The sequence below is a fragment of the Taudactylus pleione genome, unplaced genomic scaffold (assembly GCF_031769625.1).
Source record: "Taudactylus pleione unplaced genomic scaffold, aTauple2 ptg000450l, whole genome shotgun sequence".
Lineage (NCBI taxonomy): Eukaryota > Metazoa > Chordata > Amphibia > Anura > Myobatrachidae > Taudactylus > Taudactylus pleione.
Window position 1 is genome coordinate 627,819 of NW_028284852.1, and position 22,819 is coordinate 650,637.

Consider the following 22,819-nt stretch of genomic DNA (forward strand, 5'->3'; position numbering starts at 1 on the left):
TAAGAGGTCATCCAGGTAAGGCAACAGTCGAACCCCCTGATGCTGCAGATGTGCTACCATGACAGCCATAACTGTGGTCTCTCAACAGCTCCTCGGATGTTTACCAAATGGCAGAGCTCGAAACTGGAAATGTTGTTGCTTTATAGCAAAATGGAGGAAATGCTGGTGAGATGAAGCAAATTGAATATACAGGTATGCATCCTGAATATCCAGCAATACCATAAAATCCCCCAGTTGCATAGCCAATGTAATTGAGCGTTGGGTTTCCATCCTGAACCGAGGTACCCTGAGGAATCTGTTCAGGGACTTGACACTGAGGATAGGCCGATATGATCCGTTCGGCTTCTGGACCAGAAGGAGATTGGAGTAATAACCCGTTCCTTCTCTGAGGAAGCGGTATTGGGATGACAAGTCTCGCTTGAAGCAAGAATTGTATGGCTTTCTGGATTTGTAATGCCTTGTCTTTGTCTGACAGAGGGATTGTGCATAAGTATTGTTCGGGAGGCCTTCTGCAGAAGGCAAGGGCGTACCCTTGAGAGACCACTTCTCTTACCCAAGTGTCTGTGGTGATCTGATACCAGCACTGGGTGAACTGAAAAAGCCGGCCTCCGACCTTGGGATCCCCCAAGGAGAGGCCCGTCCCGTCAGGTGTCATCGGCTTTGGCCACCGGACATCTGGTACTCCAGGCTTGTTACTTGGGCATGGAATTCCTTTTGAGGGCTGTCTAGGAAAGGGCTGACCCTTAGGCTTACCTTGGGCCCGAAAGGACGAGGTCCGGGATCCTGAAGACGTAGATGCTGAAGGCATACACACAGACTTAGCCACCGCCAACGTATCCACAATCTTGTCCAGGTCAGGACCAAACTAGATCTTACCATTGTAGGGTAGACGCTCTAATCCTTTCTTAAGAGTCTGCATCCGCTCTCCAAGAAAACAGGCATAAGGAACGGCGAGCTGAAGCTGCAGCAGCCAAAATCCTAGAAGATAAGAGGGTGACATCCAAAGCAGCCTCTTGATATATGTAGCTGAATCACAGAGGTTACCCACCAGAGCCACTTGGTATGTGGTAGCATCTGACGGTAAGGACTCCTCTAGAGAGTCTGCCCAGAGCTCCGTAGCCTTGGCCACCCAGGAGATAACCATAGTTGGCCTGGCGACCGCCCCTGAAAGAGAATACATTGACTTTAAACACCTCTACCTTCCTATCCGTGGTATCCTTTAAGGACGAAATGGACGGCATAGGTAGAGTAGCACATGAGAGTCCACAGCAGGAGGTGATTCTCATTTAGGGCAATATTCCTCAGGAAAAGGATAGGCATAAGCTAGGCGTCTTTGAGACACTTTCATGTGCTCCACTAGTTGATCAGATCAAGGAAATAAGGACTACTTCTGCAGTATTTCCTTTAACAGCGCATGTTTGGACCGAGGAGCTGGTGGTTTGTCCGCACGTATCAGAGCTGGAATATTGATTTTTGACTTTGAGCACCCTCAGTGTGAGGAGGAGTCTGAGTCTTCTTCCTCTACCATCTCCCCGGTATCAGTATCAGTGTCATCATATTGAGTGGATTGGGATGACGGCATAGACCATTCGGACGGTCTAAGGGGTTTATCCCCCTGCAGCATAGCCTTGAGGGTAACAGAGGTATCTGCTGTCCGTAGTAGACAGCGATTCTACCTATGGAGGAGGCACAGACTGAACCTGCATGGGTGAAATCTGTAAAGGCAGGCCCTGTGAGGGCATAATCGCCTGCTGTGTGAACCCCATCTGGGGAAACACAGAGGGTGCAGCCCACCACCCCGCCATGGTTGTCAATGCCTGAGCAAAGCACGCCCATGGAGGCTCCTGCTAAGTGACTGGGACTACAGAAGGACCTGGAGGATTATAACATCTCACACATAATCCCTCTGAGACAACGTCCCCCTCACCTAGCCCTGCAGCACATGATTTGCATGAGAGCAGGACTGGAGCGGGATCGTGCACATCACCCCACTCTCAGACATAGCAATAAGGGAAGTGTACACTGTGACAAACCACATAATAAATGTATAAATATATAAATGTGAGGTAAAATAACACTTGTAATTGTAAGGGCTCAGAAAAAGAAAAGGTATAGTCATACTATCTAACAGATGACTAGAAATACAGACAGCGCTAGCATAAAGTCACATACAATGCAGAAATGACACCTGCACAATGGCTACCCAGACTAGGTGTCTGGTAGGATATAGCGCTACATACGCTGACCAGGAGGAGAGGTATGTAGGGGTACCAAGGCTCTGCGTTCGCTGAGAAATCTGCAACATAGCCAGGAGAAAATGGCCGCCAGAGACCTCAGAAGGGGCGTCCTGTGTGAGGAGTGCTGCTGCAGCTCAGCCAGACTGCAGTGGAAAGGCGCGTTGTGCGGCGAGGAGGAGCCGGCTGTAAACAGAGGGGTGCTGGAAGCGCAATTTCCTCATTACTGCACTCCAGATATTGTCCCCCAGGAGGTCCAAGTGGAAGCGGGAAGGACTGCAATAATCGGATCACTACAAGCGGTGATCCATGACTTACCTGCCACCCCGTGAATCCCGCTGCAGTCCTGGGAGACCCACAGGGTCTGGCTAGCACAGACCCTGGACTCCCGCCGCGATCCCCGGATCAGTATCGGCGTCTCGGTGCCAACGGGGTGATGGAGCGGCATTGTGGACTTCCTCTGGACTGTCCGCTCAGAAGAAATGAAGAAGTTTCTTTTAAAATAAAAAAATCTTCAGGGACTGGAACAGCCCCACCACATATCAGTGACCCGACTCCCGCCAGGCACCCAACAAAAACTGAGGTGCCTCTGGCGCGGGGCCGGGGTATAGGGGGGAGACCCAGTGCATCATGGGAAAAAAATGTAACTGTGTGGTACTAGGATGACTCCATCACCTATACTGCATCCCCCCCCACGGTCTCCCTTTGGCGCCTATGGACCCTATGGTAGAAAAGGACTATCTCCTTTTGAATATCTCTCTGAAGAACAGACAAGCATGGCTTCCATTCACATACTGAAGTTCATAGCACTCAACATGCCTGGGAAGGGGTGGGGGAGAATTTTACACTGCAAAGGACAAAGCTCAGAGGGGCATTCGAATGCCTCTCTGCTCACTAAATCATGTGCCATGTGACTAATTGCCTTGTCAGTCACATGACACAATTATTAATTATGTGTAATTGTGCACAACCTGTAGAAGCAAGCCAACATTGGTAAGATGGTAATTACTAAGAATCCTCTGCCAGCCTGCCACAGTGATTTGTTACATCTAATAAAAAATATATAATGGATTAGCTGCTTTAATATCAATGTAATCACCTCCTGGGAAGGGACTGATGAGTTGGTACCAGTCACATGAAAGCTCCAGCCCAGGTCATGATAATTATTCTCTGCTTCTAATCAGCCATTGTAACATTAGGGGAAGCAGATCCGTCTGACGTGTACGGGTAAGCTGGGTACACACTGATCGATATATCGGCTGTTCCATTCAACGGCCGATATATGTACTGTGCATCTCTGGGTGTACAGCGGATGTCTGTGAACGTCGTCGCCCACAGACCTACCTGATCTCCTGTGTAGCACAGCAGATGTCTATATTCAGCCATACGCAGACTTTACGAATCACTGCGGCAGACTCCCCCTATGCCTACACTTAATCCAGAGATATATAAACGTGTGACATCATCTGTAGTCTGCGTACACGTCTGACCAACAGCTGGATAATGGTAAAGTCAAGTTATGCAGCCCTGCACGGACGCAAAGACAGGCGCCCGCAACAAGGGAAGGTTCCACATCTCCCCAATTCATCTCACGCAGAGCGGAAATCTGGGGTGTTCCGCACAAGCGACCAGGCCGAGCTGGCGGCCAGCACGGTTGACCTCTGAGAGCATTAGAAATACTGGCCGCATACACTATCACATCCCAAACGTTACCAGGAGGCTCAGCGGGCTTACAATCAGCGTCCCCCAACACTGGGGAGACACCGTTCCTGGAGCTGCGGCCTGGAGAGTACTGCAAGTGGGCGAGAACATCGCAAACTATGTCAGGCAATAAAACCTCCCCAAACTAGTAACATTATTTCTGGAGCTCCTCCAACATACATTTAGGGGGGGGGGGGGGGGGTCGATGGTACAATGCTCAATTGCATCACAGACGGGCCTTACACGGACGTAGGTGGAGCTTCAGCAGATTGGGGACACGGCCTCTCCTGACTTTGCCTTTATAAAAGGTTTGGAGGCCAAATTACCACCAAAAGTTACTCATAAAAACAGCGCGTTCTGCCTGCGTTACCCATATTTTAACCACAGGACAGTCCGAGGTTTAGCTCAAGCGTTTTTCAATCCCTTTGCGTTGATTGCGTTATGGCACCTACTGATTGAGGGTATTCCTGGTTATATGCATAAAGCAGGATAATACCGCAGGGGGCAAGGACCCTACCGCTATCACCATACCCAATAGCGTCTCCCATCTTAATACAGCACAACCGCTAGTGGCCGGTATGTAATGCTGCTTCCACCACACTTACGAGCCTCAGTGAAGTAATCTAGCGCCACTGCCTGAGCGCCAGACACCACGCCAATGCGGTCGTCCGTGTGCGGCCTAAATTAAAACCAGGCAAGTGGATTGCTATGTGTATACTTCTGGCTGTGAGATTACTCACACCGACAGCTACAAACAATTCACATTATTCTGCAGAGTTCAGGGGGTGCCAGCATTCTGCAATCTACGTACAAGGGTCGTTTTTTTCCCCCATGTAGAGCCCAAAAGATATATTTATTTTCATCCCTTAAGCCTGTGCGGAAGTGAAACAACTCCAGTAAAACCACCAATATATTCAAAAACCTTTAATAATTAATGATCTCAAAAGGGGGTGTTGAATTTCCCAGCTGCTCTATTTGATCAACAGTGATCTGGATATTCGGATAAAGTACGTCTTTGCCGTCACCATCGGACAGTAGCAGCCAGCTGGTCACGCGCACTGCTGACAGCTCAAATTATCTGTACAAGTTGTTTATACGCTTCCTGAGAATAATTTATATGCCCCCTGACAAACCCTAGGGTGGGGTGGGTGGGTAGAACAGGTCTAAGGGTGAAAATTGTTTGATAATTTATTGGGGTAGTAAAAATGACAACAACAGCAACAATAATAAAATAATAGATGAAAAAAAAAAAAAAAACACAACACCACCCCCCACCCCCCCCCCCCAAAAAAAACTAACGAAAGAAAAGAAAAATTAAATTTGGGGTTCAACAGGCAAGACGGGCGTGAGCGACACAGATGCAAGCATTTCAAATGTTAGCACGGCCTTAAGATTTATTTATAAATTATATATATTTATATAAAAAAAAAATGGGATATATATAATGACTCTGGACCTCTGTACACGCGAATGTTCTGTCAGCAGCGTGTTTTATACGTGTCTACAAAAACAACAAAAAAAAAAAAAAAAAGATTTAGAACACAGAAGCTCTGACCCTACAGAGGGAAAAAAATTAATCCTGGCACTTAATTCCAGAAGGGGGAGAAAAAAAAGACAAAACAAATTCTCACGTTGTTTCCAATCAAAGATTACACACATCCACAAAGGAGGCGAAATAAAAGGAGCTGGATGGATCCAACCGCAGTCTCTTTAGCGTTTAAGTCTTGAAAATATAGCTTCTTATAGCATATTGTGACTTAATGTTAACGAAATAAAAAAAAAAGGGTAAGAGATTCCAGTTCCAACAGCGGTCACGACTCGGACGGACGCTGTGCGCGCTCTGGTTTTGCCGGGTTAATTGGTATCACAGGTCTGTACCTGGCCCCCCCGACTTTCTACTCTCCCCTCTGTTTTCTTGGCGAAGAGGCTAACAGAGGTCCCAAGCGCAATCCTCCGAATTTCTCTGACATTTACTCCTGGTGACGGACACATCAGTAAAACCAGGCCAGCGGCATCGCAGCCACGAGAACTTTAGGAGGAAAGGATTAAACTTCACACGGCGCCCAATTTGGCGCCAATCAGCACTGGAGAAGCGGCCGCTGGCCGGAGTCGAGGATTGCTGGTAGGAGGCTTTACGTAATCCCGGTGGGGGGAAAACCATGTTAGACAGAGACGTAACAGGAGTCTGGGCGCTGACGCTTAGTGCGGCCTGGAATGTCCGATCATTTTCAGCCGGGCTTGGTCAATGACATCTAGCAAGTTCTTGGCGTCCACGGCCAGCGCGTGCGCAGCGGTCAGCATTTGTTTCTTGTACTCCTGCTGCAGACTGGTCATGACGTACTGCTGCGCCATCTTCATCTTATTGATGAGCTCGCCCAGGTCCGAATTCAGCAGTTTCTGCGCCATCTCAATCTGAAAGGCACAAAATCAGCGTCAAATCGAGGTTCATTCTATCAACAGGGATTTCGGCTACATAAAAAAAAGTCTGGTCATTTTGAGCATCATGGACATTGCGAGCTAAGCCACGCCATGCCATTCACTAATGACACAAAATGACAATGCAGGTGCTTAGTACAAGTTTGGCCAAAATTTTTATCACATCCAGGTGATCCCCTTGGGCACTATGAGAGGTAAGTCCTTGATAAATTTACATAATGTGCTCATATTAGGGATGTTAGAGACCCATTTTATGGGGTTCACGGATTAACAATGGGGCGCATGGAGCTACAGCTTCATGCCCCAGATGAGAATACGCCCACAGGATCTGCAGGAGACTGGCAGTGTAACATGAACCAAAAAAAAAAAAAAAAAAGCCCGTCAGTGCCGGCAGCTGTCCGAAGTCCCAGGTGTAAGAACTGTGGTGGGGGCGGAGCTGCTGTATGAGGACTCCTCGGATGTCTCAGCCAGTGCTCCGAGGAGTCTGTAGTAAGTCCTCGGCTCATTGGCTGAGAGATCCGTGGAGTCGACAGCAGCCCCGCCCCTCCCTATTGCTCAGCCTCTCTGGTCCCGCGCTGCCCGCCGCCGAGCAGCAGCAGGTTCACCAGTAGCCCAGGGGCACCTTTACTGACTGCATTAGATAGAACTTCAAGTCAGTCAAGTGCACCAGAGTGGGAGTGGGGGGCTGCGACTGCTGGGGGACGGACGGACTGACTTTGTGTTGTGATAATGATAAAGTGGAACTAGGAGAAGCAGCAGGACAGGTAATATGATTGGGAAGGGAAGAACTTAGAGGCATGTGGATGGAGGAATAGTGGAGCACAATGTTGGTTGTGAATGGGGGATGTGGAGCACAATATGGGGTGGGGATGGGGAGCACAGTGTGGGTTGTGGATGGGGGAAGGGGAGCACAATGTGTGGTGTGGATGGGGGAAGGGGAGCACAGAGTAGGGTGTGAATGGGGGAAGGGGAGAACAGTGTGGGGTGTGGATGGGGGAAGGGGAGCACAATGTGTGGTGTGGATGGGAGCAGGGGAGCACAATGTGTGGTGTGGATGGGGGATGTGGAGCACAATGTGTGGTGTGGATGGGGGATGCGGAGCACAATGTGTGGTATGGATGAGAGAAGAGGACCACAGTGTGGGGTATGGATGGGGGAAGGGGAGAACAGTGGGGAGCACAATGTGTGGTGTGGATGGGGGAAGGGGGCATGGTGTGGGGTGTGGATGGGGAGCACAATGTGTGGTTTGGATGGGGAAAGGGGAGCACAGTGTGGGGTGTGGGAAGGGGAGCACAGTGTGGGGTGTGGGAAGGGGAGCACAATGTGTGGTATGGATGGGGAAAGGGGAGCACGGTGTGGGGTGTGGATGAGGGAAGGGGAGAACAGTGGGGAGCACAATGTGTGGTGTGGATGGGGGAAGGGGAGCACAGTGTGGGGTGTGGATGGGGGAAGGGGAGCACAGTGTGGGGTGTGGATGGGGGAAGGGGAGCACAGTGTGGGGTGTGGATGGGGAAAGGGGAGCACAGTGTGGGGTGTGGGAAGGGGAGCACAGTGTGGGGTGTGGATGGGGGAAGGGGAGCACAGTGTGGGGTGTGGATGGGGGAAGGGGAGCACAGTGTGGGGTGTGGATGGGGGAAGGGGAGCACAGTGTGGGGTGTGGATGGGGGAAGGGGAGCACAGTGTGGGGTGTGGATGGGGGAAGGGGAGCACAGTGTGGGGTGTGGATGGGGGAAGGGGAGCACAGTGTGGGGTGTGGATGGGGGAAGGGGAGCACAGTGTGGGGTGTGGATGGGGGAAGGGGAGCACAGTGTGGGGTGTGGATGGGGGAAGGGGAGCACAGTGTGGGGTGTGGATGGGGGAAGGGGAGCACAGTGTGGGGTGTGGATGGGGGAAGGGGAGCACAGTGGGGAGCACAATGTGTGGTGTGGATGGGGGAAGGGGGCATGGTGTGGGGTGTGGATGGGGAGCACAATGTGTGGTTTGGATGAGAGAAGAGGACCACAGTGTGGGGTATGGATGGGGGAAGGGGAGAACAGTGGGGAGCACAATGTGTGGTGTGGATGGGGGAAGGGGGCATGGTGTGGGGTGTGGATGGGGAGCACAATGTGTGGTTTGGATGGGGAAAGGGGAGCACAGTGTGGGGTGTGGGAAGGGGAGCACAGTGTGGGGTGTGGGAAGGGGAGCACAGTGTGGGGTGTGGGAAGGGGAGCACAGTGTGGGATGGGGGAAGGGGAGCACAGTGTGGGGTGTGGGATGGGGGAAGGGGAGCACAGTGTGGGGTGTGGATGGGGGAAGGGGAGCACAGTGTGGGGTGTGGATGGGGGAAGGGGAGCACAGTGTGGGGTGTGGATGGGGGAAGGGGAGCACAGTGTGGGGTGTGGATGGGGGAAGGGGAGCACAGTGTGGGGTGTGGATGGGGGAAGGGGAGCACAGTGTGGGGTGTGGATGGGGGAAGGGGAGCACAGTGTGGGGTGTGGATGGGGGAAGGGGAGCACAGTGTGGGGTGTGGATGGGGGAAGGGGAGCACAGTGTGGAGCACAATGTGTGGTATGGATGGGGAAAGGGGAGCACAGAGTGGGGTGTGGGAAGGGGAGCAGTGTGGGAAGGTGAGAACAGTGGGGAGCACAATGTGTGGTATGGATGGGGGAAGGGGAGCATGGTGTGTGAAGGGGAGCACAATGTGTGGTATGGATGGGGGAAGGGGAGCATGGTGTGGGGTGTGGGAAGGGGAGCACAATGTGTGGTATGGATGGGGGAAGGGGAGCATGGTGTGGGAAGAGGAGAACAATGACAAATATACATGGGGACACATTATAACTACTACAGGTGGAGAGTGGTTAAGGGTGCAGAGCACATTAATGAAATTAATAACACATATGGGCAGTGGCATAACAAAATAAGGGGGGGGGGAAGTTGTGTGGAGCAGAAGACGGAAAATAGGGGATCTACTGATTAGTGCAGTAAAGAATGTGTGTAAGTGTATGTAAGTGTGTGTGTAAGTGTGTGTAAGTGTATGTAAGTGTGTGTGTGTAAGTGTATGTAAGTGGGTGTGTGTGTAAGTGTATGTAAGTGTGTTTAAGTGTATGTGTGTGTAAGTGTGTGTGTAAGTGTATGTAAGTGTGTGTGTGTAAGTGTATGTAAGTGGGTGTATGTAAGTGTGTTTAAGTGTATGTGTGTGTAAGTGTGTGTGTAAGTGTATGTAAGTGTGTGTGTGTAAGTGTATGTAAGTGGGTGTGTGTGTAAGTGTATGTAAGTGTGTTTAAGTGTGTGTAAGTGTGTATGTAAGTGTGTGTGTGAATGTGTGAGTGAGTGTGTGTGTGTGTGTGTAAGTGTGTGAATGTGTAAGTGTAAATGTGTGAATGTGTAAGTGTCTTAGTGTGTGTGTGTGTGTGTGTGTGTGTGTGTGTGTGTGTGTGTAAGTGTATTGTGTGTGAGTAAGTGTGTGTAAGTTTGTGTAAGTGTGTGTGTGTAAGTGTATTGTGTGTGAGTAAGTGTGTGTGTGTAAGTGTATGTAAGTGTGTGTGTGAATGTGTGTGTGTGTGTGTGTGTGTAAATGTGTAAGTGTCTTAGTGTGTGTGTGTAAGTGTGCGCGCACACACACATAAGAGACTATAAATGGTCTCTTTGCTGTTATGTGAAGCCGGGAGGAGTGATGCGGATTCCTGCAGGGAAGGGCCAAAGTAGGAGGTTCCCCTCTGTGCCCGCCAAGGTCTGCAAAGTGGGTAAGGTCCCCATGGGACACTCTTTCCTCATTACCACCCTAGACCAACAGGGTGATGGGAATTAGGCCCATGGCATGCATTAGAGCATTTAGCAGGAGCTAGGCCAGTGATTAGGCGGGCACTAGGCCTGTTGGCATAATTAGGTTTGGGTTCTAGACCCATGTGGGACAGAATTATTAGAACACTTGGCTTGTGCCATTTCTTCCAGGCCTGCAACCATCCCCCATTACACACCCAGAAGAACTTCTAAGTTCTCCAAGCTCTCAGACCATATCATGCTCCCCAGCAGTGGGGAATTAAGGGTCGGGGAGGGAACAGGGCAAATGTTACAACTGCTTAGTCCCTGAACTCCTAAGATTGTTCTAAACGGGAGTATACGAGGAGATGTTATGCAATGGCAGCTCCGCAATGCCGGGCTCAGACAGGAAGGGCGAGCGGGACGTGTGATCTCCTCTTCCTGACCGAGCAGTATGGGAGTGGCAGCAGTAGATACTTGTCCCACAGCACAACCATACAGCTACAAGGTAAAAGGGACCAGGGGTCAGCGAAACAGCTGAAGAGGGCATAGATAGACAGCTAAGGAACAGTCAGCGAGACACCTATGGAGGGGGTAGTGAATTCGTTATGGCTGGGGTAGTGAGACAGCTATGGAGGGGGGTAGTGAGCCACTTATGGAGGGGGGTAGTGAGACAGCTAAGGAAGGAGCAGAGAGACAGCTATGGAGGGGGGTAGTGAGACAGCTATGGAGGGGGGTAGTGAGACAGCTATGGAGGGGGGTAGTGAGCCACTTATGGAGGGGGGTAGTGAGACCGCTATGGTGGGGGTGGGTGAGGAGTTGAGAACAGGGTGAAAAGAACAGTGCTTCCTCAAATGTTTCATGTTGTTAAACTCAATTCACCCAGGGTATATTCCTCAATAAGATAATCACCCGCCGAGTGCCTGGCATGACTCATAAAAATGCATAGGATCCTGTGCTAGAAATCCAGCACAGAGATGTAACTAATACACACTGACAGTCAGTGGATAAACTATCTATCTGCTCAGTTCTCTCTGCCTTCAGACCAGCCTAGGTCTAGTGTTTTTGTTATCTTCTATATTATATTTAAAAATAAATGATTTTATTATATATATATATATATATATATATATATATATATATATATGTGTATATGTATATATATATATATATATATATATATATATATATATATACACACATATATATATACACACACACACACACATACACATATATATATATATATATATATATATATACACATATATATACACATACATCCCCCCCCCCCCCCCCCTCCGAGGTGCTAGTCACACTCCCTGTGCAGACCACTCCCCCACATCACGTCAGCAATATGCCCCTGATAAATTTCATCTCCAGGACCAGGTGGACCTTGATCTGGCTCTGCCTTGACGTGCTGGATGGGAAAACTATTTTGGCCAAAATTGTACCAAACCGCACTTACATAGTACAATTAAAATGGAGCATATCAGGATTATTTTGACTATCATCGTTCTTAGTGCTCAGAGTGTGCACCGGTGTTCTTTGTCCCCTGCATTGTACTTTATATCAATTCCTTTGCAACAAAAATGCTGACCCTAAGCTAAGTGACCGTGTTTGCCACGACAATGCAAATAAGACACTTAATTTAGGTAAAAGTACGGTAATCGATACCTGTGGTGAAGCGCCAGGCACCTCATGCTACAGAAGGATGGGTGTAGGGGGACACACCTCTAACAGAACCGATTAATGGACGCTGAGCACCACTTACCTCCCTGTGTGTACTGGCAGGAAGAACGGGAATGGTCTCGTCAACAGTTGCTAGCAATGTCCGTAACGCCAGGCCAACGCCCTGTGGATACAAATCACACGGATCAGTGTTGTTGCAGGGCGGCCATTACGAACGCCCTTTGTGTAGATTTATCAAACCATCTAAGGAAAACAAATCTGAGGTGTTGTTCATCCCAACCAATCAGATTGTAGCTGTCATTTATCTAGTACATGGTGTAAAATGTCAGCTAGGATCTGATTGGTTGCTATGGGTAACGTCTCTCCTTGTCTCCGTTGAAGGGTTTGCTAAATCTCCCCACACTGACAGCAGATGCAATCACCGAATGTGGGCCAGGAACGCAGGTCCTGCAGACAGGTAATGACCTCATCACTTACTCTCGGGCTAAAAGATCCTGCAGGGGGGATGGGTCTGGGGTCTCACCTGCCTGTCGGCACTAACAGAAACCGGCACAGCAGGTTACACGGAGTCCATCACATACGATAGATACGCCCCTGGCTTAAGCACAACAACATTATGGAGGATAATCAATTAAGTGCAAGGTCCTGACGCAACTCGCGTGATGTCCGGCTGCAAACACTGTGGGTAATTATGGAAGGGAAAAACCTTGCTCGCGACTCCAAATGGGTGCAAGCAAAGAGGAGCGAGGTTATCCTGCCCAGATACCCCGCCTTGTATTAGCGCACGAGGCTCAGATGCAACCTCCCGGCTAATTAAATCTCCCTGTATAGCTTTGGGAATGACTCTCTAACTTCTCCAGACCTTACATAAAAACAAGAGATATGGTAAGAACTTACCTTTGTTATCTCTGTTTCTACGAAGTCCATAGGGTCCACAGGGTTGACCTTGGGGTTATAGCTGGAACAGGATCCATGGGCACCACACAGTTAAGCTTTTAGCTCCCAGGATGCACTTGGGTCCTCCTCTATACCCCGCCCCCGAGCCACAGGCACCTCAGTTGGTAAGCAGCCCAGGCCGGAGGAGGAGACGAAACAGAGAGAAGGAAGACTGGAACACACAAGAAACCATACTCACAGCAATAGGAGACGGAAAACCGGTGACCAGCCACACAGCCCATTTGAAGCCAGGTGCGTCAGGGCGGGCGCCCTGTGGACCCTATGGACTTCGTAGAAACAGAGATAACAAAGGTAAGTTCTTACCATATCTCTTGTTTTCTACTTCAGGGTCCATAGGGGGTCCACAGGGTTGACCTTGGGGATGTCCCAAAGCAGTTCAACTAAGGGCGGGGACGCTCCTGTGCTGAAAGGAGCACCCGGCGCCCAAAGGAAGCATCCTGAGAGGCGAAGGTGTCAAACGCATAGAACCTCAAAAACGTTTGAATAGAAGACCAAGTGGCCGCCTTACACAGCTGAACAGCAGAAGCGCCACGTCTAGCAGCCCAAGAGGGACCCACAGAACGAGTGGAATGAGCCTTAACAGAGGCTGGCACAGGTAAACCCTCTTGTGCATAAGCCTCACAAATAACGGAACGAAGCCAACGGGCTAATGTTTGTTTGTTGGCAGGCCAACCCCTCTTGTGAAAACCAAAGAGGATAAACAAGGAATCAGACTTCCTAACCGAAGCCGTCCGGTCTACATAAATTCTAAGCGCCCGGACCACATCTAAGGAAGTCTCACCAGCTGAAAGACCAGGGGACTGAAAAGCTGGCACAACAAGTTCCTGATTAATGTGGAACTTCGAGACCACTTTGGGCAAAAACTCAGGACGAGTGCGGAGCACCGCTCTGTCCTGGTGAAAAATCAGGAAAGGAGGGCGACAGGAAAGCGCCCCCAATTCAGACACCCTCCTGGCCGAAGCAATTGCCAGGAGAAAAACCGTTTTAAATGTCAGCCACTTGAGCTCCACCGCCTCAAGAGGCTCAAACGGAGGACCCTGCAGGACCCGTAGCACCACCGCCAAGTCCCAAGGAGCCACAGGAGGCACAAAGGGAGGCTGGATCCTGAGAACACCCTGGAAAAAGGTGTGAACGTCTGGTAGTATTGCAATCCGCCGTTGAAACCACACGGACAAGGCGGACACATGAACCTTCAGAGATGCAAGGCGTAAGCCGAGATCCAATCCTGACTGAAGAAATTCCAAGATCCTAGAAACTCGGAACACCTGAGGATCATAATGTCTGGACTCACACCACTGAAAGTAAGTGTGCCACACTCTGTGATAAATCCGTGCTGAAGCAGGCTTGCGTGCCCGAAGCATGGTACCAATAACCGAACCGGAGAAGCCCCGAGACCTCAAGACGGCTGTCTCAAGAGCCACGCCGTCAAAGACAGCCGACCCAGATCCGGGTAAAGGCAGGGCCCCTGAGACAACAGGTCCCGACGCTGAGGAAGAAGGTACGGAGCGTCGATGGAGAGGCTCCTGAGATCGGAGTACCAAGGACGTCTGGGCCACGCCGGAGCTACCAGCACGAGCATGCCGCCGTCCTGCTTGAATTTCCGCAGAACCCGAGGAAGCAGATACGCCAGGTGAAACGTCCATTTCACCGACAGCGCGTCCACCAGACTTGCGCCTGCGTCTCTTGTCCTTGACCCGTAAACGGGCAACTTGTGATTGTGACGGGAGGCCATCAAGTCCAGCTCCGGCAGTCCCCACCTGTCCACGAGTAGCTGAAACACCTCTGGGTGAAGCGACCATTCCCCGGGATGCACGTCGTGACGGCTGAGGAAGTCCGCCTCCCAATTGAGGACTCCGGGGATGAAGACCGCCGAGATCGCCGGATTGTGACCCTCCGCCCAAGTCAGGATACGAGACACCTCCGACATCGCTGCCTGACTGCGAGTTCCGCCTTGGTGGTTGATATACGCCACCGTGGTGGCGTTGTCGGACTGCACCTGTACCGCCCTTCCGTGAAGAGCGGGGCCGGACGACTGCAGGGCCCTGTATACTGCCCGCAGTTCCAGGATGTTGATGGGGAGAAGTGCTTCTTCCGCTGACCAACGACCCTGAAGCGACAAAGAGCCGGTCACTGCCCCCCAACCCCGGAGACTGGCATCCGTCGTGAGCAGGACCCAGTCCGGGATCCAAAATGCGCGCCCCTCGACCAGATGAGCTGTCTGAAGCCACCAAGCCAAAGATTGCCGAACGTCCGGAGACAACACCAGCATCTGAGAGCGGATCCGGTGAGGTAACCCGTTCCATTCTGATAGAATCAGCCCCTGCAGGGGCCGGAAATGGAACTGGGCAAATTCCACCATGTCGAATGTCGACACCATGGACCCCAGAACTCTCATAGCCGAATGGACCGACAGGCGGCAACGGCTCAGGCAACTGCGTATCCGCAGCTGTAGGGAGGCGACCTTCTCCGGAGTCAGGAAGATCCTTTGCTGACGCGAATCCAGCAGGGCTCCCAAATGAACCATCCGCTGAGATGGAATCAGTGAGGACTTTTTCCAATTTATCAACCACCCGTGTGCTTGCAGGCAAGCGATCGTCAGGTGGAGATGTTGAAGCAGTACCTCTGGGGAGCTCGCCAGCAACAGGAGGTCGTCCAGATGCGGCAGCAGCCGTACATTCTGGTTCCCGAAGATGTGCGGCCATGACCGCCATAATCTTCGTGAACACCCTCGGTGCCGTGGAGAGACCAAAGGGTAGCGCCCGGAACTGATAGTGGTGTTGAAGGATAGCGAACCTCAGATACCGCTGGTGTGAAGATGCTATCGGAACATGGAGGTAGGCGTCCTGGATGTCCAGGGACACCATGTAATCCCCCGGTTCCATCGCCAGAATGATGGAACGTAACGTTTCCATCCTGAACTTGGGAACTCTGAGGAATCTGTTCAGAGACTTCAAGTTGAGGATAGGGCGATGAGAACCATTGGGTTTCTGCACCAGAAACAGAGACGAATAATACCCCGTTCCTCGTTGTGATAGAGGAACGGGAACAATGACCCCTGCTTTCAGCAAGGACTCTATAGCCTCCTGAACCTGTAACGCCTTGGTCCTGTCCTGAGAAGGACTTGTGCAGAAAAACTGGTGGGGTGGTCTGTGCCGAAAAGACAGGGCGTACCCCTGGGAGACCACTTCTCGAACCCAGGCATCCGTGGTGGTATTGTGCCAGCACTGGGCAAATAGAAGAAGTCGGCCTCCCACTCTGAGGTCCCCCAGAGGGAGGCCCGTCCCATCAGGCCGCAGGTTTATCTTCCTGCTTGGAAGAAGGGCGCCGAGCACTCCAGACTTGCTTCTTGGGTTTAGAGGCAGTCTTACTCGCAGACTGTCTCGGGAAGGACTGACCTTTCGCCTTACCCTGAACCCGAAAGGAACGAAAAGCCGAACTCCGAACCTTAGAAGGCAGTGCCGCCGAAGGGAGGAAGGCCGACTTGGATTTAGCCAGGGTGTCCACTATTTTGTCCAAGTCCGGACCAAATAGTAATTCACCATTGAAAGGTAAGGCCTCCAGACCCTTCTTTGAATCAGAGTCCGCTCTCCAGGACCGCAACCACAATGATCGGCGGCCAGACACCGCTGCAGCCGATACCCGCGAGGTCAGCAGACTAGCATCTAAAGAAGCTTCACCAATGTAAGAAGCAGCGTCCCTCATTTGTCCCAACAACGCCCGCTGGACATCCGGAGCGTCGTCTGGGAAGGTATCTTCCAATGCATTGGCCCACCCCTCAATGGCCTTGGCCACCCAGGAGATGGCCATGGACGGTCGGGTCACCGCCCCGGAGAGGGAGTAAATAGACTTTAAGCAAGTCTCAACTTTCCTGTCCGTGGGATCCTTCAGCGAGGATATCGACGGTAATGGTAAGGTGGCGCCCCGAGTTAAACGGGTGACATGGGAATCCACCGCCGGTGGAGTTTCCCATTTTTTACAATGTGCCTCAGGGAAGGGGTAATTAGAAGCCAACCGCTTCTGAGGAAGGAATCTCTTACTGGGCGCCTGCCAAGCTACCGTCAACTGATCCGACAGGGGAAACACCGCAGAAGCCACCTTAGTCTTTTTGAAACTAGGAAACTTCGACTTAGGAACCGGTGCCTCATCCTCTATAAGAAGAATAGCTCGCACCGCCCTAACTAGTGCTCGCACATTAATGGACGACTTGGTATCCATTTCCTGGACCGAGGCGTCCGAGTCAGTGTCATCAGGGACCTCCCCATCATCTGAGGAACCCTCTGAGTCCGATACCTGATCAGCCCGTGTCATGAGTGGGCGTTTAGAAATCCTAGAAGGCATGTCAGTCTGCAACATTGACTGAAAAGCCGAGGAAGCGGCCGCCAAATTTTGCACGGAGTTGGAGAGCACATCCACCCATGGTGGAGGCGTCGCCATAGGGGCCTGAAAAGGTACCACAGGCTGCTGCGGCACAGGGGAAGCCTGTATATACATAGGCAACCCCGCATAGGGACCAACTGATTGAGACCCAGGAGGACTCCGCAATAACTGCGGGACACCCGGGGAATGGGGGATGGTCGGCTGGGGCACAGCCCTAGTAGGGAGAGCAGTCGGGACCGACAGACGGTCCGCAATAGACACCAGCACTTGAGAAAACATCGCCCACGGTGGTTCCTGCGCCAGAGAAGGTCTGGATGGGCCAGGAGCCACCTGGCATCGACTACACAGGCCATCCTGTGACAAATCCTCCCTATCTACTCCTGCAGAACAGCGTCCGCAGGAGGCCAACACCGGAGCCACTGAGCGCTCAACCTCCTCGTCTGACATGACAGAATATATTATATATCTGGCACCAGGGTAGAAGTAAAACGCACTCACCGGTGTGCTGAACAACAGCCCACAATATGGCACTGAGTAGCACACAACTGTATGTGACGGACCTCACAAATACGTGATCTATATAAGTGAGGTCAGTAGAAACGCCCCTCCCCCACACACCTGTAGGGCCCGTAGGAGAAGTAAAGGGATAGGTATAAGCTGACAGTAAGCGGAAAATAAGCACAGACAGGCAGCACTAGCAAAAGTCACATACCATGCAGGAAGATATACTCACTGCACCTTTACACTACAATCAACCTGCCCAGATTCAGTGTCTGGGAGGGCTATAGTGCTGTGTACGCTGTCCTTAATCAGGGGAGAGGTACACAGGGGGACCGGTCCGCGTGCTCCCTGAGATCTGCGCTGCCACTGGGAAAATGGCCGCTGGAGACCTCAGAGGAGGAGTGGCCGAGTGAACTGCAGCTCAGGGACGCTAGACATGCAGGCTGAAAAGCGCGCTGAGCTGAGGGGAGGAGCCGCTGAACAGGGAAGGCTTCCTCCCCTGGCTGGCCATTAACCCCAGGGATGCTGGCTTCCCGCTTGCCGGTTATCCCTGGTGGTCTAGTGGTCCCACGGGTTATGGGGGGGGCCCGCCGCCACTGCCAGCAGCCTCCGGTCTGTCCCCAGGACCGGAGGCTAAAGGACTGCATTTAAGGTATTCCGCGCGCCGCTGCTAGCCAGCAACGCGCGGCTTACCTGAATCCCCGGCGACTCCGGCAGCAGTCCTGGGAGGTAGACAGAGTCCGGCTAGTACGGACTCTGTCCTCCCGCCGCGATCCCCAGATCAGTACTGGCGTCGCGGCGCCAGTCGGGGATCAGAGCGTCAGCGTGGGCGTCTGTACAGACAGCCCTTCGCTGCCGTCTGTAGTAAAAAGAGAAACTAAAATAAATAAAATCTATTAGAAAAATAAAAAGCTTCTGGGGGCTGCTCCTGCAGCCCCCCTGCGCGGTGACCGAGTCCGGCCGGGCACCAGCTTACACTGAGGTGCCTGTGGCTCGGGGGCGGGGTATAGAGGAGGACCCAAGTGCATCCTGGGAGCTAAAAGCTTAACTGTGTGGTGCCCATGGATCCTGTTCCAGCTATAACCCCAAGGTCAACCCTGTGGACCCCCTATGGACCCTGAAGAAGAAATACACACGTCTGGTGTCACTATACAAGGAGAACGTGAGGTTTCTTATTTTCCTGGTATAATGCAGAAGTCAAAAACAGATTTCAAAATGCGACCAAAAGAACGGTGAAACCCACATGTACAAAGCCGTTACAGATTACCCTCGGTTTAACCTAGCAAGATTGTAAAACATGGTCTGATCTCAAAGGCCTAAAATACCCCCCCTACCCCCATACAAGAACTATTGCCCCAAACTGTTGAACTCATTACCCATGTACCCCGGACTCCTCGCTGCTGTTGAGTAACATTTAGCTAAAGGGAATCTACAATAATGCTTTGACTGATCTCTATAGAAAGACTTCCGTATGTTCCTATAGAATACAAGAAGTTAATACATGCGCAGTCCGGGTGTAGATACTGGGAGAGATCCTGCAAAGCAATCGTTACGGTTATCTGCCGTCTAATTAATTACCTTCACCATCGGGACGTACTCCTCCGGGGGTGCTGGCTGGATCCTACTGGACATTTCTATCACAGCTTTCACCAAGCCAGTCACATTCTCATACACTTTGTCATTGGTGCGGTCCAAATTAGCGGTGGGGGGCGGACTGATTTCCTGTGGCTGAATCTAAAAGAAAAAAAAAAAGTCAAAAACAATATTACAGGCTGCAAAATAAGAGTGAAAAACAAAAACACTGCCACTAGGTGGCGCTGTGCAACAACTGGAGACAGAGGAGGCTGGTAGTGCACATACAGTGTACAGAGGATAAGCACCATCCTCAGCCAAGGCATTGACACCTGTGCGCTGCAGTGTGTATGGGTATTGCTGCAGGTGGGAAGCCTGGTGTGTCTGGGCACAGGGGTGAGGATACAAGGTATGAGAACAATGCTGTGGTTTGGCAGGCTGGGATCTTCTGCTTTGTGTTGGTTACACAAGGCGGTAACTAACCACGTTAGGCTTAGAGGGCACTTCCGCACACCTGTGTCTCTCAATATATAGTTACAGCATAGGAGTGAGATACAGGGCCAGCACCTGGAGCTATAGTAACAGTGTATTTATGGCATTTTACAGAACCTTGTCCCAACCCAAAGAGAAATCATTCCTGATGCCTACTTCTGTGTCACTATAAGGGGTACTCCTGGGCCTGGGTGCAATGCTTCGCTCAGCGTTACTACGTGGTACACTAATGGCGTCCTGCAGGTCACACGTTACAGTGATAATATACATTACATGCACAGGGAAAGTAACAGAGACCGGTAACTTCTGTGTCACTATAAGGGGTACTCCTGTGCCTGGGTGCAATGCTTCGCTCAGTGTTACTACGTGGAACACTAATGGCGTCCGGCAGGTCACACGTCACAGTGATAATATACATTACATGCACAGGGAAAGTAACAGGGACCGGTAACGTCTGTGTCACTATAAGGGGTACTCCTGGGCCTGGGTGCAATGCTTCGCTCAGCGTTACTGCGTGGAACACTAATGGCGTCCTGCAGGTTACACGTTACAGTGATAATATACATTACATGCACAGGGAAAGTAACAGAGACCGGGAACTTCTGTGTCACTATAAGGGGTACTCCTGGGCCTGGGTGCAAAGCTTCGCTCAGCGTTACTGCGTGGAACACTAATGGCGTCCTGTAGGTCACACGTTACAGTGATAATATACATTACATGCACAGGGAAAGTAACAGAGACCGGTAACGTCTGTGTCACTATAAGGGGTACTCCTGGGCCTGGGTGCAATGCTTCGCTCAGCGTTACTGCGTGGAACACTAATGGCGCTCTGCAGGTCACACGTTACAGTGATAATATACATTACATGCACAGGGAAAGTAACAGAGACCGGTAACTTCTGTGTCACTATAAGGGGTACTCCTGGGCCTGGGTGCAATGCTTCGCTTAGCGTTACTGCGTGGAACACTAATGGCGTCCTGCAGGTCACACGTTACAGTGATAATATACATTACATGCACAGGGAAAGTAACAGAGACCGGTAACTTCTGTGTCACTATAAGGGGTACTCCTGGGCCTGGGTGCAATGCTTCACTCAGCGTTACTGCGTGGAACACTAATGGCGCCCTGCAGGTTACACGTTACAGTGATAATATACATTACATACACAGGGAAAGTAACAGAGACCGGTAATGTCTGTGTCACTATAAGGGGTACTCCTGCGCCTGGGTGCAATGCTTCGCTCAGCGTTACTGCGTGGAACACTAATGGCGTCCTGTAGGTCACACGTTACAGTGATAATATACATTACATGCACAGGGAAAGTAACAGAGGCCGGTAACTTCTGTGTCACTATAAGGGGTACTCCTGTGCCTGGGTGCAATGCTTCGCTCAGCGTTACTACGTGGAACACTAATGGCGTCCTGCAGGTCACACGTTACAGTGATAATGTACATTACATACACAGGGAAAGTAACAGAGACCGGTAACTTCTGTGTCACTATAAGGGGTACTCCTGGGCCTGGGTGCAATGCTTCGTTCAGCGTTACTACGTGGAACACTAATGGCGTCCTGCAGGTCACACGTTACAGTGATAATATACATTACATACACAGGGAAAGTAACAGAGGCCGGTAACTTCTTTGTCACTATAAGGGGTACTCCTGTGCCTGGGTGCAATGCTTCGCTCAGCGTTACTACGTGGATCACTAATGGCGCCCTGCAGGTTACACGTTACAATGATAATATACATTACATGCACAGGGAAAGTAACAGAGACCGGTAACTTCTGTGTCACTATAAGGGGTACTCCTGGGCTTGGGTGCAATGCTTCGCTCAGCGTTACTACGTGGAACACTAATGGCGTCCTGCAGGTCACACGTTACAGTGATAATATACATTACATGCACAGGGAAAGTAACAGAGACCGGTAACTTCTGTGTCACTATAAGGGGTACTCCTGGGCTTGGGTGCAATGCTTCGCTCAGCGTTACTTCGTGGAACACTAATGGCGTCCTGCAGGTCACACGTTACAGTGATAATATACATTACATGCACAGGGAAAGTAACAGAGACCGGGAACGTCGGTAAGAACGGTCTTTTGCGATAGAGGGACCTCCAGGTCTATGACCCAGAAGTCCCGCTAGCGTCCTTCTAGGCATGCGCAAGGGAACGCGCGCACCACGAGGGGAGAAGGGAGGGATCCCTCCCAGGCGGGAGTCACAAATAGAAGCCCATAGGTTTCTATTGGGCAACGCCATTTGAAGATGGGGTTGCCCACCGCATGAAGCCTTAGATTGTATTGTATTCCGGAGCTTGGTGCATAGGACAAATGCTGTCAACCCCCTGAAAACTGCATTTTTGGGGGGTGTGGCCACATATCTGACACTGAAGCATCCCGCCACATATCACACAGCTCTACCGATAACATGTTATGGATCTGATGCGGCGTTTAAATTCAGACGGGCGCACAATAATCATAGCGCGCATTTGCGAGGATACGCCCTCACTGAACTTTGCTGCATGAAAACGCCTCTTCCCACCAGATACAGCCTCTTCACACAAATGGGTGGGTGCGCCCAAATTGTGCGCAATTCTGCATGGCAAACGGGCGTACACTGAGATCTGCACCAGCCCCCTCTGTTCTTCCTCTACGTTCAGCGGCACCCTGTCCTTACAGCAACAGGCGCCATTAGAAAAGACCACATCACGCAGCTTTACAAGTAGCGCAATACGTTCATTTGTGGAGACAATACCGAGCCAGAGGAAGTGACCGGATCCCGCGGACATCTGCAAACTGCGCCGCAGAAAGCAATCACAGACTACCCATGCACCCACACACAGATGGCGTTTGAGCCGTCCGGTTTACGGATCACTGTCTTCATGAAACTGGTGCTTAGTGGCGGCTACGATGCAGACACGCAGAAGCGATTTGCCTGGTGGGCGCGTCAGCAGACTTCAGTTCTTTATTTTAGGTTGTGGAGATGGAGACGCTTATTTGAGACTGATCTTTTTGGGTGAAAGTCTAAAATCACAGGCGTACCTGCATACTGTACATCTGTCTGCCTTTAGGGGGCGCCGGGGAACCCTCCCATACACACACACACACACACACACACACG

At 51.2% G+C, this 22,819-nt stretch overlaps 1 protein-coding gene across 12 annotated transcripts in view; it reads right to left on the bottom strand.

Moving 5' to 3' along the window:
* Positions 1 to 4,880: 4,880 nt before the first annotated feature.
* Positions 4,881 to 22,819, bottom strand: part of PTK2 (protein tyrosine kinase 2) — a 263,844-nt gene continuing 245,905 nt past the window's right edge. For all 12 annotated transcript variants that reach the window (XM_088448066.1, XM_088448067.1, XM_088448059.1 and 9 more), the window contains 3 exons: positions 19,215 to 19,370; positions 11,884 to 11,964; positions 4,881 to 6,347 (listed from right to left, as the gene is read on the bottom strand). In XM_088448066.1, the coding sequence (XP_088304192.1) occupies positions 6,135 to 6,347; positions 11,884 to 11,964; positions 19,215 to 19,370 (450 nt within the window). In that variant the 3' untranslated portion in view covers positions 4,881 to 6,134. The remainder of the gene's footprint in view (positions 6,348 to 11,883; positions 11,965 to 19,214; positions 19,371 to 22,819) is intronic.